The following is a 15,889-nucleotide window of genomic DNA, read 5'->3' on the forward strand; positions in this document are numbered from 1 at the left end:
GTATTCATGAAAGTTTGATCTATCAAAATATAGCATACACCCAATCCGTAAACGCCATAATATAAAAAAAAAAAAAATCGAAATAAACTCTAGAATTACTGGTTTTTGGTCTCTAAAGCACTCCAAAAAAACACACTTAGAAGCAATCAAAAATTCATATCCACCTCAAAACGGTACACATAAAAATATCACCGCCATGTGAAAAAAACAAGCCCTAATACAGCTCTATTAGTGTAAAAATTAGAACATTACAGGTATTGGAAAACGGTGACTAATCAAGCAAAACCTTTTTCTACAATTTTAGCTAAAATAAATATGGTACATAAATTACCAAAACGATTGCATTTTTATTTTTCAATTTCGGCACACTTTGAATTTCCTTTTTCCAGTACATTGAATATTAAATTGAATGTTTTTTTTAGTTTTTTTTCTTTTTGTGGGAAAAGTTGTAGTTTTGAATGACAAACCCCTCCTGCAGTTATGTCGATTTGGAAATTAAAATGTTATGGCTCTTGGAAGAGGGTAAACAAAATTTAAAAAAAAATTTAAAAAAGGGAAAATCTGTCTGGAAGGCATTAATATCAAAACGTTCAAAAATTCAGACCTGATGTATACTTCCCCTATATACTCACTGGACAGTTCTTAAACCCAAACAACTTCATGTACTGGTGTTGCTGGTAGTACTAAACAATAGCCACATAACTGCAGGAGTTCGTTGACTGATAACTGATTTAAGATGACTGACAAGTCCTAATTTAAATTAGATATAAAAATAAAACCCACAAGACTGGTCACAAAAGCTAAAGTACAGAAAAACAAGAAAGACTTGTAGTAATACAAAATAAAAAAACTATGCTAAAGCATGAGCCCCAGAAATATTCAACTTGAATTTCTTTTGGAAAATGCCAGCAAACTTTATTTTTAAAGTTCGGGTTCTTTTTGGGTAGTTTTTATTTATAATTGTCCCATAGAAATTATTTCTGCAATCCTTATGGATGAAAAAGTGAATATCAAACTGTACTTTGTCAAAATCGTGTATGAACAGACTCTCTTCCAAATTCTAAAAATAATTCTAAAAAACAAATTCACTCTATTTAGTGGTTTGTGTTCTAGTTTTCAGATAGAGCCTTCCCATAAATGGCCATAGAAATATCCAGGTCTGTGCCTTATTAGGTATTGTGTTTAGAACAGCGAGTACACGGTCTTAGGGTACCGTCACACAGTGGCACTTTGATTGCTAGGATGGCACGATCCGTGACGTTCCAGTGATATCGTTACGATCTCGCTGTGTCTGACATGCTACTGCGATCAGGGACCCCGTTGAGAATCGTACGTCGTAGCAGATCTTTTGAAACTTTATTTCGTCGCTGGATCTCCCGCTGACATCGCTGAATCGGCGTGTGTGACGCCGATTCAGCGATGTCTTCACTGGTAACCAGGGTAAACATCGGGTTACTAAGCGCAGGGCCGCGCTTAGTAACCCGATGTTTACCCTGGTTACCAGCGTAAACGTAAAAAAAACAAACACTACATACTTACCTACCGCTGTCTGTCCCCCAATGCTGTGCTTCTCTGCACTGGCTGTGAGCGCCGGCCAGCCGGAAAGCACAGCGGTGACGTCACCGCTCTGCTTTACGGCTGACCGGCGCTGACAGTGCAGAGGAAAGCACAGCGCCGGAGGACAGACACGGAAGGTAAGTATGTAGTGTTTTTTTTTTTAACGTTTACGCTGGTAACCAGGGTAAACATCGGGTTACTAAGCGTGGCCCTACGCTTAGTAACCCGATGTTTACCCTGGTTACCGGGGACCTCGGGATCGTTGGTCGCTGGAGAGCTGTCTGTGTGACAGCTCTCTAGCGACCAAACAGCGACGCTGCAGCGATCGGCATCGTTGTCGTATCGCTGCAGTGTCGTTTCAGTGTGACGGTACCCTTACTTTAGGTTGCTAGGTATGTCATCCACTAATTATCTAAACTGGTTCGATAGATAAAGTTAAGTCACTTTTTCTCAAAGGGTTTGCCCGGTATCAGCAGGTGAAAACAACTGGTCCGATTATAAAAGATGAGCAAAAACAGCCCACATTTTATTCTTCTTGCTTCGCTGAGTATTTGGAACCAATGGCTGATTTAAAAAAACAAAACAAAAAACAGTGATTAAAATCCTTTAGTTTGGTGCTAATTCTCATGGTCTTTACCAGGGGAGTGTTACTCACAGGGCTCCCTGGGGATGGGTATTTAAACTTCTGTTATTACTCTATGAGCAACGCCTACTTCGTGAAGACCTCTAAATATGATCACTAAATATAAAGGCCCATATCTTTGAAATCCTTTTTATTTGATTTAAATAAAAACAAAGCCTCAAGGAAGCAGCGAGTATAAAATAAGAGCAAAAAACTGGGCATTTTTGACCTGGTTACAAGATCTATTTTAAAGACCTGTCACTTGCTTAAAAACTGAAATGCCTTGTAAAAATCCCTGGCATCATGATTCTTCTACTCTTCCATTTTGCCCTGGGTTGTTCATTTGAAGAGCGATTCCCATTGACTTTTTTTTTTTTTAAGTTCTGTATGTGAAATCTCTACTTAGCTGTCCAACTGGGCGTTTCTTCAGTCTTCTCTGGAGGTGTACACTTTTACCTCTCCACCCCAGATCCTTCCAATCACAGCTCGACAGCTTCTGAGACTGCTAGACGAGCTGCCGAACTGTGTTGGGCAGTGTCTGTGAGGGAGAAGTCAAATCACATGTCCCCCCAAAAAACCAGAAGAAATGTCCAATTGGACTGCAAAGCTGAGATTTCATAGTGCTCTCCAGGAGAAACAAACGTGAATATCTCTGCAATGAAGAACAGAAAAGAGCTCCTGGATCGGGAGAGCTCAGGGATTTTAACAAGACCTTTAACTCATTATTTATTTTTTGAGCAAGCAACAGGTTCTCCCTTTTGAGACTTATTTTTTGTGAATTGAAAAGTTATGCAATGTTGTAATATACTATGGTATCATCTCCACACAATTTGTAGGAACTGTGATTGTAAAGTGGCCCCCTTTGTAGTTTTCTCTGTCCCAGAGATTTCCAGTGCAGGAACACCTACACCAAAAGTGCCTCTCTAATTATGCACCTAATATTTGTCATCCCCACTTCCCTTGTTTTCCCCCTCTCCAGGGTTGAATTTACAGTCGGTGATAAGCCTATAAATAACTTCCGGATGATTGAGAGACATTATTTTCGGGACCAACTTTTGAAAAGTTTTGACTTTGAGTTTGGGTTTTGCATTCCCAGCAGTAAAAACACATGTGAACATATCTACGAATTCCCACAACTTTCAGAAGACCTCAGTGAGTATTGCTTCACCACCTTGTACACGCAAACCTTCAAATTAGGCCGGTGTCACACTTGCAACTGCAATGCAAGAAACTCGCACGAGTCTCTCGCCTCAATACCCGACACTGCTGCTGGCGGTTTGGACCAGAGCGTTCAGCTGCATAGAAATACATGTAGCCGCACACTCCGGTCCTGAGTGCCGGCGGCAGTGCCGGGTATTGAGGCGAGAGACTCGCGCGAGTTTCTCGCATTGCAGTTGCAAGTGTGACACCGGCCTTACTCAAAATATCAAAACAAGATGAGCATATTTTACCATGTTTAGTTTGTATAGTGTTCTAGATCCAATGCTTACCAGAATGTAGAGACTTTTGATAAGAAAGGACACACTTATCAACTGTATTTTATAGTGGTGTCATTCCATGCCATGCCTTGTGCCTCGTTCACCAACCTCCAATTATGTGCGTAGAATACTTCATTATGTAAAAGCTAAAGTGCCCCTATAACAACTATGTATTAGACAAGACCATCTCTATATAAATTATTCAGTAACTTAAAACTATAGATTTATTAGTTTGGCAGTAATATCTAAATTTTTTTTCAAGTGGCTTGGCTACTTTGTCATTATTCCCAGCAACATAGGCCAAAGAAAGTTCTTGAAAAATCACAGATGATGACACAGACCCCATAGTATGGGTTTCTATGTCATTATTTTTCTATCTAGTTTTACTATTTTATATCTACCCTAAAACAAAAACATTTCGATGCACTTGTTGATGTTCCATCCACAGCTCCTAGACGTTTGTTCCATTCATCTACTACTCTTTCAGTATAATGGTTAATTCCATGGCTTCTGATCACATCTCCCCTTCTCTGCTAATTTCACATTGTGCCCCATCCTTATTGTTATTATTTAATAAGTATCATGTTATAACCAGACAAGTTAAAGGGAACCGGTCACCCCGAAAATCGCGGGTGAGTTAAGCCCACCGGCATCAGGGGCTTATCTACAGCATTCTGTAATGCTGTAGATAAGCCCCCGATGTTACCTGAAAGAGGAGAAAAAGACGTTAGATTATACTCACCCAGGGGCGGTCCCGCTGCTGGTCCGGTCGGATGGGCGTCTTTGGTCCGCTGCGGCGCCTCCCATCTTCATTCCAAGACGTCCTCTTCTGATCTTCAGCCACGGCTCCGGCGCAGGCGTACTTTGTCTGCCCTGTTGAGGGCAGAGGATAGTACTGCAGTGTGCAGGCGCCGGAAAGGTCAGAGAGGCCCGGCGCCTGCGCACTGCAGTGCTTTGCTCTGCCCTCAACAGGGCAGAGCAAAGTACGCCTGCGCCGGAGCCGTGGCTGAAGATCAGAAGAGGACGTCTTGGAATGAAGATGGGAGGCGCCGCAGCGGACCAGAGACACCCATCGGACCGGACCAGCAGCGGGACCGCCCCTGGGTAAGTATAATCTAACGTCTTTTTCTCCTCTTTCAGGTAACATCGGGGTACCTCTTTCAGGTAACATGCTGTAGATAAGCCCCTGATGCCGGTGGGCTTACCTCACCCGCGATTTTCGGGGTGACAGGTTCCCTTTAATGTGTCGTATTAAACGCCTGGAAAAAAGGATCCAAGGCATATAGAGCAATAACCAGATGTTTTATTTTGGCTTGTGTGACTAAATTGCCATTTATTATTTTATCCCTCTCTAAATTAAGTCATAAAACACTTTTATATGCCTTGTCCTCCCTCCTTATTTTCATGTTTTTTTGTGATGTGAGACATTCTGAGCTCTTTCCTGTTGTTTGTCTTACACTTTTTTTTATTTTTGTGTCTTTTTTTTATATTTTGCAGTTCGTGAAATGATCATCCATCCCTATGAGACACAATCAGACAGTTTCTACTTTGTGGACAACAAGTTAGTGATGCACAACAAGGCAGATTATTCATATAGTGGGGGCCCTTGATCCTGCTGTCTAAAACAAACAAAAAAAAATTGCAAAAAAAATTGAAGCATTGAAAACAATCCCCTTCCCCTTTAGCAGTTATGTAAGGGATCGTACACGATTTCATGTAGGAAACCAACCCAAGCAACAAGATCGTTTGCCAATAGAAGTTATCTGACTGCATCCATATCTGCCCCTTCACTCCCCGAGCCGTCTAGCACACTGAAATGCAAGAACCTTACTAACGCTCCACCTTTGGTATGGACGCCTTCATAGTGATATGAATGCCGTCAACAAGAATGTGGTGATGAACTCAATAATGTGAATAGTTTAAAAAAACAAACACCCGTGTCCTGTTCAACGAACGGGTGTCCTCCTGGAACAAGGACTATTAAACACCATTCCAAGATTGTCGTAGGACTGGTCTTTGTCATCTCAATTGGGCATGTTGTCTTGTTGTCTTGGGATTGATCGTTCCCGTGGGACAGAAGTTTTCTTCTATGTATTTATTAAAAAATGAAAAACACGCAAGAAGTCATGATGTGATGTGTCAGCTTGGACCAGACCGTTGTTAAGGAAATCCAAGCCAAAGATTGAATCTGTTCTTCCTCGTAGGCTTGCACTTGTTAGTGTTCATTCAATGTAAAAGTACAATTAAATATTGCAGGTTTTTTTTTTTCGAAAATAACAGCCAGGCATGGTACAAAGTTTCCTGGTTTTTGGCGGCACTGTAAAACTCAATAAATTATAAAAAAAAAATTCTAACACTGTGCAAATATGAAGAAAGAGGGAGGGAAACACAAAAAGCATATCAACCAGCTCTGTGGGCAGAATATATTTTTGAGTGGGAAAAATAAATGCTAGTGGGTAGACTAGTGATATGAATAGGAGGATACATGCGTTGGCACTCGCACTGGTACAAGAACAAGACAATGTAGTGCCCTCGTGTGAAAGGGGACTTGTTCCATTATATATGCTCCGTTCACCAGGTATTGGTGACATAAGCAATGATTAATGATGTCACCTAATTAATGGACACTGATGAATACACTTTCAGCCAGAGGATACGTGTGGTGCGTTTTTTTTTATGTGAGGAGGTAATCTGCATACATTGTATGTGTAATGAATATGCCTGTGTATAATACAATGTACATAACACAGTATATTGAATTGTATGAGATTTCCAGTATAATGCTGAACCCGAAGTCTGTTGACCTGTCTAATACTTGACTGTCTGTATATTGTATATGTTACACCGGTTGAATTGATGTAAATTTGGTGGGCCTCAGGATGCCAGTGTTACGGAAGTAACTCTGGATTCTCTCTAGAATGTTCTGTATCACCGTGTGGTACAGTGTCGCTGATTAGGAGGTGGACAATGTCACATGATTTGATGTGACTAATTAGTATAATTAGACTTTAAGTAATTTTACTTGTCTCTCAGGTGTGATTTCATCTGACAATGTTCTTTGACTATGTAAGGTTAATAAGGTGGCCATACACTTTAGATAGAAGACGGTTGAACAAACTTTGAATGAATCAATTGTTGCGTCGACACGTATTTCAGATAATATTGGGCAGTAGACGAGTTAGTCGATGCCACAAATGACATTTGTTCCAGAAGTAGAAGCGAGCATTCATTAAACATGGCCTCTTACCCTGTGGGGTGTTCTTTCAGGGACCATGATTTGTGTATCGACAAGTGACCCATGTATGCTACACTACCAGTGACTATTAGATGAAAGGTTCAAACTTGTCAGACTTCTTTTTGAATGCTGGTGAAGATATGTAATTGGTCAGCTAAATGTTCTCGGCGAAAAGCCACCCGACTTTGGTTTGTTTTTATAAACTTTGATCTGCTGGGTATGGTCACCTTCAGAAAATTCCGAAACATTCCAAATCTGTTGATCCTATTGTTCATCCCTTTTTTTTTTTTTTTTATCAGTAGCCTTTCTTTTTTTGGTTTTATTCCATTTTGATCAGGGCTTTGGCACCTGACTGTTTGTCACTTTTTCTAGTAGTATTGTATTATTATAGCCAATTTCTAAAACCAAGAAAAGATTAACATTCTGAGAATGACAAATACATTCTGTACCTTGTTTTAGGTTCTTTTCTGGTAGAAATGCAAAATGTACTACCGTCCGATGTCGGAACTTAGAAATCCATGTTCTTTAGCTTGTTTTATAATAGCTACTGTGCATCATCATACATACTCACTGATCTGGTAGAATCCATTCATTTCAGTATATTCTATAATCTTTCACTCCACCAAACACTACCATGAATGAACAAAATGTATGTGCTTTGGATTTAAAAAAAAAAAGGATCAATGTGCTGCTCATCTCCAGCTTTTTTTTATTATTCATTTGCTTCTTAAATGCAAAGTAAGTAACTTTCTAAAAATTATTCATTAAAAATTAACAATTTCTACATGACAAGCCTGCATAGTGTCTGGATGTTCTTTATCAAGCTGAATGCTCTGCAAAAAAATATACAAATCCACTGAAGCTCCTCTTTCTAACAACTTTCTCCCCCCTGTCCTCTCGCAATATTAGCTATAGGAAGAAGGTGTTCTACACAAACCTGCAGTGGAAAGTATGTTAAGTTTTATGGCGAATTGACGAGGAGGAATGCATATGGAAAGGAAATGTGTAAGCTGTTCATACTGTATATATTAAAGCAAATGAAGACCGCAGCATTCTAAATATACGTTTGGAGCTCAAATCCAGCATGTATTACAGGGAGGGACACTCCCACAGGATAGAAGAATCTAAAACTTAGATCAGGCTGCAAACTGCATATTATAGAGTCTGGAAAGGAATGAAGATTGCAGACGAAGGTGTTTATGGCCAATAACTATATATAACTATATATATATATATATATATATATATATATATATATATATATATATATATATATATATATATATATATATATATATATATACATATATAATTTTTTTTTTTCCCTCAAATGAGCTGATAGGAGTTAAATGTGATGTTATTTGGTCTCCCCTAAAGGAATTGAGGACCTGAATAAAAAGCTGTTAAAATGCTTATCCACACCAAGTTCTTTCGGCTGAGTCCACTTGTCGATTTTACTAATCAGTTTGTTCAGTTTAAAACGGCCAAACAGAATTCTGATCGTATACATTCTAGTTTCAGATGGAATCAAAGGGGCCTTGTTGATTTCTGTTTAGTATTTAAAAGAAAAAAAGAATGCCCGCATATATACAATAAAAATAAACAAGAATCGGAGATCAATGGGCCCCTTTGTTTCTATTTAAATCAAGAATGGACACAATCCTAATTCAGTTTCTGTTCTAAAAGGAATGCAGTTGATAAACGGAATGTGAACAGGGTTCTGCCTATTACATCATCTCATTTCATCACGATAACATTAGCATAGGCATGCGTGCTTCAAGTGCCTCTTGCTAATGAACCAGATCTCCCCAGCTATCCCTGGAATCTCATCACATGTTCTAAACATCATCTGAACCATCTTGTGTTATTAATCCAGGGTTACTGTGGGGCAAAATTGCAGCCTTCACTATATCTGCATGAAGATGATTTTTTTTTTTTTTTAAATATTACAATTCTTTATAAATTACCGTACTTCTTCCTAATGGCTACTTTTTTTTTCTTTTCTTCCCCTTTCCCCACCTCCCCCCCAAAAAAAACAACAAAAAACTGTGCCAACCTGTCCATGGGATTGGGATGTGTCTGTTATTGCAGCTAAGCTAATGCAAAAAAAACAAAAGAAGTTGTGTGAACATAACTTGGGGCTGAGCTACAATAAGGAAAAGTAGAAAAAAATGGAGTCCGGCTCGACAGGACTGGATTTTCCTTTTTCTTTTTCAAAATAAAAAATATAGTGCATACAAAAGAAAAATTTACATGGTCGACATGACCCAGTCGATGCGTTTCGACTGCGCTAGGCAGTCTTACTCATGACTGGGTCATGTCGACCATGTAAATTTTTCTTTTGTATGCACTATATTTTCTTTTGAAAAGGAAAATTCAGTCCTGTTGAGCCGGACTCCAATTTTTTTTTTTCTATTTTCCTTGATGTGAGGCCGGTGTATGAGCCCCAGGTGGATGAGCATAGAGCAACTGGGTGAGCTGGAATCAAGTTTTTATAGCCGAGCTACAATCCCACAGCCAACCTGTACACAGGGGTGGCACTGTTTTTAGATGAAAGCTGCCATGTTTTTCTACATCCCCTTTAGGTAAGTATGACAGAGGTTGCCTCATTATACACGCTATGAAGATCAACCTGCTCCAATGAACTTCATAAGTGGTGCTTATGATATAGGTTGTAGGACATGACGGGAAGTTCTTTAAAGGAACGCCAAACCTAAAAGTTCCCAGCTTGTACATCTAATTAGAGAAGAGCTAATAGTGTCCTGAACATGTGGTTTAGGGTAGTACGGTAATTTTTACGGAATTCCTCTGTAAACTTGCCTAAAGAATTACACAGTTGGCATCTCCGCAGCCAATAAACACGCAGCGACTAGCCTTGAAGGTCATGGAAGCTGCTGTGCCGATACCAGCCCGCACAGGGGTTTTCACTACCTCGCTCTGGTTTGTAATTGAGCAGGATCAGGGGTTTCTGAAGTTGCTCGCGTTTCCTGTATGTGCTTTGTGGGGAAATGACAATTGAGTGTTCTAGATGATCGTGATATCCACCAAGGGCTGAAGAAGGGCGGTATATATCTGAGACCACTAATGGGTGTTGCACCACACCGGTGTGCATTCAACCTAAACATCAATATTATTTTATAAGGTTCTATTTTTTTTTTATTTTTTTTCATGTTATGTTTGTATTTTTTAAACCTTTTACCACATTCATATATGAATGTTTCATGTTCATTATCTATCCTTGATTTCCAAGGATAACATATACACAGTATAGTCTATGGGCGTGTTCACATATCCATAGTTTTTGCTGCTCTTTGCAGAACAAGAAAAAGTCATGTTAGGGTATGTGTCCACGTTCAGGATTGCATCAGGATTTGGTCAGGATTTTTCATCAGTATTTGTAAGCCAAAACCAGGAGTGGAACAATTAGAGGAAAAGTATAATAGGAACACATGCACCACTTCTGTATTTATCACCCACTCCTGGTTTTGGCTTACAAATACTGATGAAAAATCCTGACCAAATCCTGATGCAATCCTGAACGTGGACACATACCCTGAGTGTTTGCTCCATTTTGTGGATCAAAATTGCCTATTCAAATTACTAGGTGCATAAAAAATGTTTTAGCACTTGGATGCCATCTGAATGGTGTTTATTTTTATTTACTGCTTAGTGGGTAAGAGACGTTTACTAATAGTAAAAAAATGACCCAAAAGTGGATGAAAACTTGATGTAGCTCACTGGTAAAAACAGCTGATGAAAAAACAAACAAACCATGGCTGAATGAGGACTTATAGTTTGGCACATAAAATCCTACTGTCAGATTCACTTTATGTAGCTCTTTCAAAAACAAGTCCAGCAATAGTTTTACATGACCGGTCTGTTCCTCCGTTACTAAGAAATCAGAATTTGAATTGATATGCAAGTTGCCAAGGTAGATCTGAAGCCTCTGTCACTCCAGCTCTATTACCTGACCAGCGCCGCTTCATTCTGGGTGACGGCAGCTGCTTTGTCTGAAGTCATCCAGCATAGAGGCTGCCGGTCAGGCAGGAGGAGACAGTGCTGGGTGGGGAGTAGAGCTGGAGTGACCGAGGCTTCAGATCTACCATAGCAATTTGCATATCCATTCAATTGCTGATTTCTGCATTTTTTTTCCGTGACCATTATAAGATACAGGAGATTGCAAGTTTAACGACCCTTTAAGCTTAACATTTGTCAGATTTTTCATGCAACATAATGTTGAATAGGAGGACAATATATTCAAGTTGTTTAAATATATATTTGTTATTTTCATAGATTATGCTTTAGTTATTTTATAAACTAGTGATTTGTGTATGTATAAGGAAAATCTTGCTAAATTAGATTTTATTACAGTAATTCATTTTTCTTAAACAGATTGCTAGAGAAATAGGTTTAAATTATTGATCAGTAATTTTTTTTTTTGTCCCCGTCTGTTGGCTGCAAGTTCATCTTATCCTACTGACTATTTGCACTTTCAGGTTTTAATTGTCTTACAAGGACTATGTTATTAGAAAATGACCTATTGATTAAATCGGGTTTTTGTGTTAGGTGTGTGTGTGTGTGTTTTGTTTTTTTTTTTTTGTTTTTTTGTTGTTTTTTTTTTTTGTTTAAATTTCAGGAATAGTGTTTTCATATCATTAGTGGTAATAAAAGGAAAAAAACCCTAAAAAAATGGTAATTTGCCTTTTTCACACAGGCCTCCGGGGCTGTTTTTGACTTGTACTTCCTGTTGCTTCAGGAAGTTTTCAGCAGCCTCATTATCATCACAGAGTTATAATTACAGCACAGTGGTTCAGTGTTTAGCTCTGTAACTGTTCTGCACGGTGGGTCCATTGGTCCCCATCCCACCATGGACAACACCTGAAAGGAGTTTGTATGTTCTCCCCATGTTTGTGTGGGTTTCCTCCGGGTTCTCTGTTTTCCTCCCACACTCCAAAGACATACTGTCATGGAATTTTAGATTATGAGCCCCAATGGGGACAGTGCTGATATCTGTAAAGGGCTGTGGAAATTAATGGCGAGTAAATATATAAATAAATCCGCTTTTATGCACTTGATCTCCTTCTCCTCTTCAAAAAGCATTCAATGTTAAATACAAAAGTTATGATCAGAGTCTGTTCATTGAAACTAAAGTACATGTGGATTTCCTAAAATAGGAAGTTGAGTCTAAAAATGGTGAGTGTGGAAAATGGCAACATTTCTAATTGTTACATTTAATAAAGATCGGGATATGGGAAACAAAAATTGCCAAAAAAAATACAAAAAACCTGACTTAACAATTGGTCATTTTCTGACGACATATTCTCTTGAAATGGATATTCCAGGAAATGCAAATGACCTTTTTTTTCTTTTTTTTTTTCTTTTAATTTTTTTTTTATTTTGTTGCAAAAGGCTCCCACGGATCACACATGATGCCATATGATAGGTACAAAACAAAAAGGTTATTTCTTGGAATTCCTCTTTAAAACTTGTACATTGACAACATGTGGCCCAGATGTGTTTTGGCCAGCATGCTAACAAGTTCATAAGCATATTGAGTAAACCTAGGCTTTCTTATGCGGAGATTTGAGGCCACCCTGTCATTCAGGTCACTGTGTTTTGATGTTTATGGCTCTGTATAATGCAGAGTTTTATTTTCCTGTATTCCATAGGTTGTATCACATCTATCTTTGAAACAAATTTGATTCTTACTATTCTGCAACATTTACAACTGTATGTCCTGTGTGTCCATTGTGTACTGTCATGTTAGCAGATTTTTTTTTTTCTTTTTCATATGTATATTTTTATTAGATGAAGTGTGAAAACCTCATTTTGAGTAAAATTAAAATGAAAAAAAAAAAATTCCAGTGTTTTTTCTTATCAATGGGTTATGTCTAATTACTTAAATATGTATGGTAAAATAAATGTCATATCCCTTAACCCCTTCAAGACCTTGCCCGTTTCCATTTTTGCATTCTCGTTTTTCGCTCCCCTCCTTCCCAGAGCCATAACTTTTTTTATTTTTCCGTCAATATGGCCATGTGAGGCCTTGTTTTTTGCGGGACAAGTTGCAATTTTGAAATACATCATTGGTTTTAGCATGTCATGTACTAGAAAACAAGAAAATTCCAAGTGCGGTGAAATTGCTAAAAAAAAAAAAAAGTGCAATTTCACACTTTTTTTGTTTGGCTTTTTTGCTAGGTTCACTAAATGCTAAAACTGACTTGCTATTTTGATTCTCCAGGTCATTACGAGTTCATAGACACCAAACATGTCTAAGTTACCTTTTCTCTAAGTGGTAAAACAAAAATTCCAAACTTTGGTTAAAAAAAAAAAAAAAAAAAAAAATTATGCAATTTTCCAATACCCGTAGCGTCTCTATTTTTCGTGACCTGGGGTCAGGTAAGGGCTTATTTTTTGCGCGCCGAGCTGACGTTTTTATTGATCCTTTTTTTATTGTTTTAATTTGAATGGGGCGAAAGGGGGGTGATTTAACCCCTTCCCGACCTTTGACGCATACGCTGCGTCATGAAAGTCGGTGCCATTCCGACCCATGACGCAGCATATGCGTCATGGAAAGATCGCGTCCCTGCAGGCCGGGTGAAAGGGTTAACTCCCATTTCACCCGATCTGCAGGGACAGGGGGAGTGGTAGTTTAGCCCAGGGGGGGTGGCTTCACCCCCTCGTGGCTACGATCGCTCTGATTGGCTGTTGAAAGTGAAACTGCCAATCAGAGCGATTTGTAATATTTCACCTAAAAAACTGGTGAAATATTACAATCCAGCCATGGCCGATGCTGCAATATCATCGGCCATGGCTGGAAACACTTATGTGCACCCACCCCACCCCTCCGATCGCCCCCCCCAGCCCCCCGATCTGTGGTCCGCTCCCCTCCGTCCTGTGCTCCGCTCCCCCGTCCTCCTGTCCGCTTCCCCGTGCACCAATCACACCCCCTGTGCTGCAATCAAACCCCCCCGCACTCCGATCCCCCCCCGCACACAGCGACCCCCCCCCCCGTGCTCCGATCCACCCCCCCCCCGCACAGCGATCCCTCACCCCGTGCTCCAATCCTTCCCCGTGCTCCAATCCTCCCTCCCGTGTTCCGATCCACCCCCCCCATGATCCGATCCACCCCCCCGTGCTCCGACGCCCCCCCCGTGCCCTGATCTCCCCCCCCTTATACTTACCTGGCCGCCCGAGGTCCGTCCGTCTTCTTTCCTGGGCGCCGCCATCTTCCAAAATGGCGGGCGCATGTGCAGTGCGCCCGCCGAATCTGCCGGCCGGCAGATTCGTTCCAGAGTGAATTTTGATCACTGAGATATATCCTATCTCAGTGATCAAAATAAAAAAAATAGTAAATGACCCCCCCCTTTGTCACCCCCATAGATAGGGACAATAAAAAAAATAAAGAATTTTTTTTTTTTTCACTAAGGTTGGGGTAAGAACTAGGGGTAGGGTTAGGGGTAGGGGTAGGGGTAGGGTTAGAGGTAGGGTTAGGGCTAGGGTTAGGGTTTCGGTATGTGCACACGTATTCTGGTCCTATGCGGATTTTTCCGCAGCGGATTTGAAAAATCCACATTGCTAAACCGCTGCCGATTTATCGTGGATTTACCGCGGTTTTTCTGCGCATTTCACTGCGGTTTTACAACTGCGATTTTCTATTGGAGCAGTTCTAAAACCGCTGCGGAATCCGCAGAAAGAAGTGACATGCTGCGGAATGTAAACCGCTGCGTTTCCGTGCAGTTTTTCCGCAGCATGTGTACAGCGATTTTTGGTTCCCATAGGTTCACATTGAACTGTAAACTCATGGGAAACTGCTGCGGATCCGCAGCGTTTTCCGCAGCGTGTGCACATACCTTTAGAATTAGGCTATGTGCACACGGTGCGGATTTGGCTGCGGATTCGCAGCAGTGTTCCATCGGGTTTACAGTACCATGTAAACATATGGAAAACCAAATCCGCTGTGCCCATGGTGCAGAAAATACCGCGCGGGAACGCTGCGTTGTATTTTCCGCAGCATGCCAATTCTTTGTGCGGATTCCGCAGCGTTTTACACCTGTTCCTCAATAGGAATCCACAGGTGAAATCCGCACAAAAAAACACTGGAAATCCACGGTAAATCCACAGGTAAAACGCAGTGCCTTTTACCCGCGGATTTTTCAAAAATGATGCTGAAAAATCTCATACGAATCCGCAACGTTGGCACATAGCCTTAGAGTTGGGTTGGAATTAGGGTTGTGGTTAGGGTTAGGGGTGTGTTGGGGTTAGGGTTGTGGTTAGGGGTGTGTTGGGGTTAGGGTTGTGATTAGGGTTACGGCTACAGTTGGGATAAGGGTTAGGGGTGTGTTGGAGGTAGAATTGAGGGGTTTCCACTGTTTAGGCACTTCAGGGGGTCTCCAAACGCAACATGGCGCCACCATTGATTCCAGCCAATCTTGTATTCAAACATTCAAATGGTGCTCCCTCACTTCCGAACCCCGACGTGTGCCCAAACAGTGGTTTACCCCCACATATGGGGTACCAGCATACTCAGGACAAACTGCGCAACAATTACTGGGGTCCAATTTCTCCTGTTACCCTTGAGAAAATAAAAAATTCTGGGCTAAAAAATTATTTTTGAGGAAAGAAAACGTATTTATTATTTTCACGACTCTGCGTTATAAACTTCTGTAAAGCACTTGGGGGTTGAAAGTGCTCACCACACATCTAGATAAGTTCCTTTGGGGGTCTAGTTTCCAAAATGGGGTCACTTGTGGGGGGTTTCTACTGTTTAGGCACATCAGGGGCTCTGCAAACGCAATGTGACGCCCGCAGACCATTCCATCAAAGTCTGCATTTCAAAAGTCACTACTTCCCTTCTGAGCCCCCACGTGTGCCCAAACAGTGGTTTACCCCCACACATGGGGTATCAGCGTACTCAGGAGAAACTGGACAACAACTTTTGTGGTCCAATTTCTCCTGTAACCCTTGGGAAAATAAAAAATTCTGGGCTAAAAAATT

At 40.5% G+C, this 15,889-nt stretch overlaps 1 protein-coding gene across 1 annotated transcript in view; it reads left to right on the plus strand.

Moving 5' to 3' along the window:
* Positions 1-5,772, plus strand: part of UNC119 (unc-119 lipid binding chaperone) — a 74,369-nt gene extending 68,597 nt beyond the window's left edge. Inside the window, exons 5-6 of the mRNA XM_069761235.1 lie at positions 3,159-3,331; positions 5,155-5,772. Of these exons, the coding sequence (XP_069617336.1) occupies positions 3,159-3,331; positions 5,155-5,267 (286 nt within the window). The 3' untranslated portion in view covers positions 5,268-5,772. The remainder of the gene's footprint in view (positions 1-3,158; positions 3,332-5,154) is intronic.
* The last annotated feature ends 10,117 nt before the right edge of the window (positions 5,773-15,889 follow it).

This window comes from Ranitomeya imitator, chromosome 3, assembly GCF_032444005.1.
Source record: "Ranitomeya imitator isolate aRanImi1 chromosome 3, aRanImi1.pri, whole genome shotgun sequence".
NCBI lineage: Eukaryota > Metazoa > Chordata > Amphibia > Anura > Dendrobatidae > Ranitomeya > Ranitomeya imitator.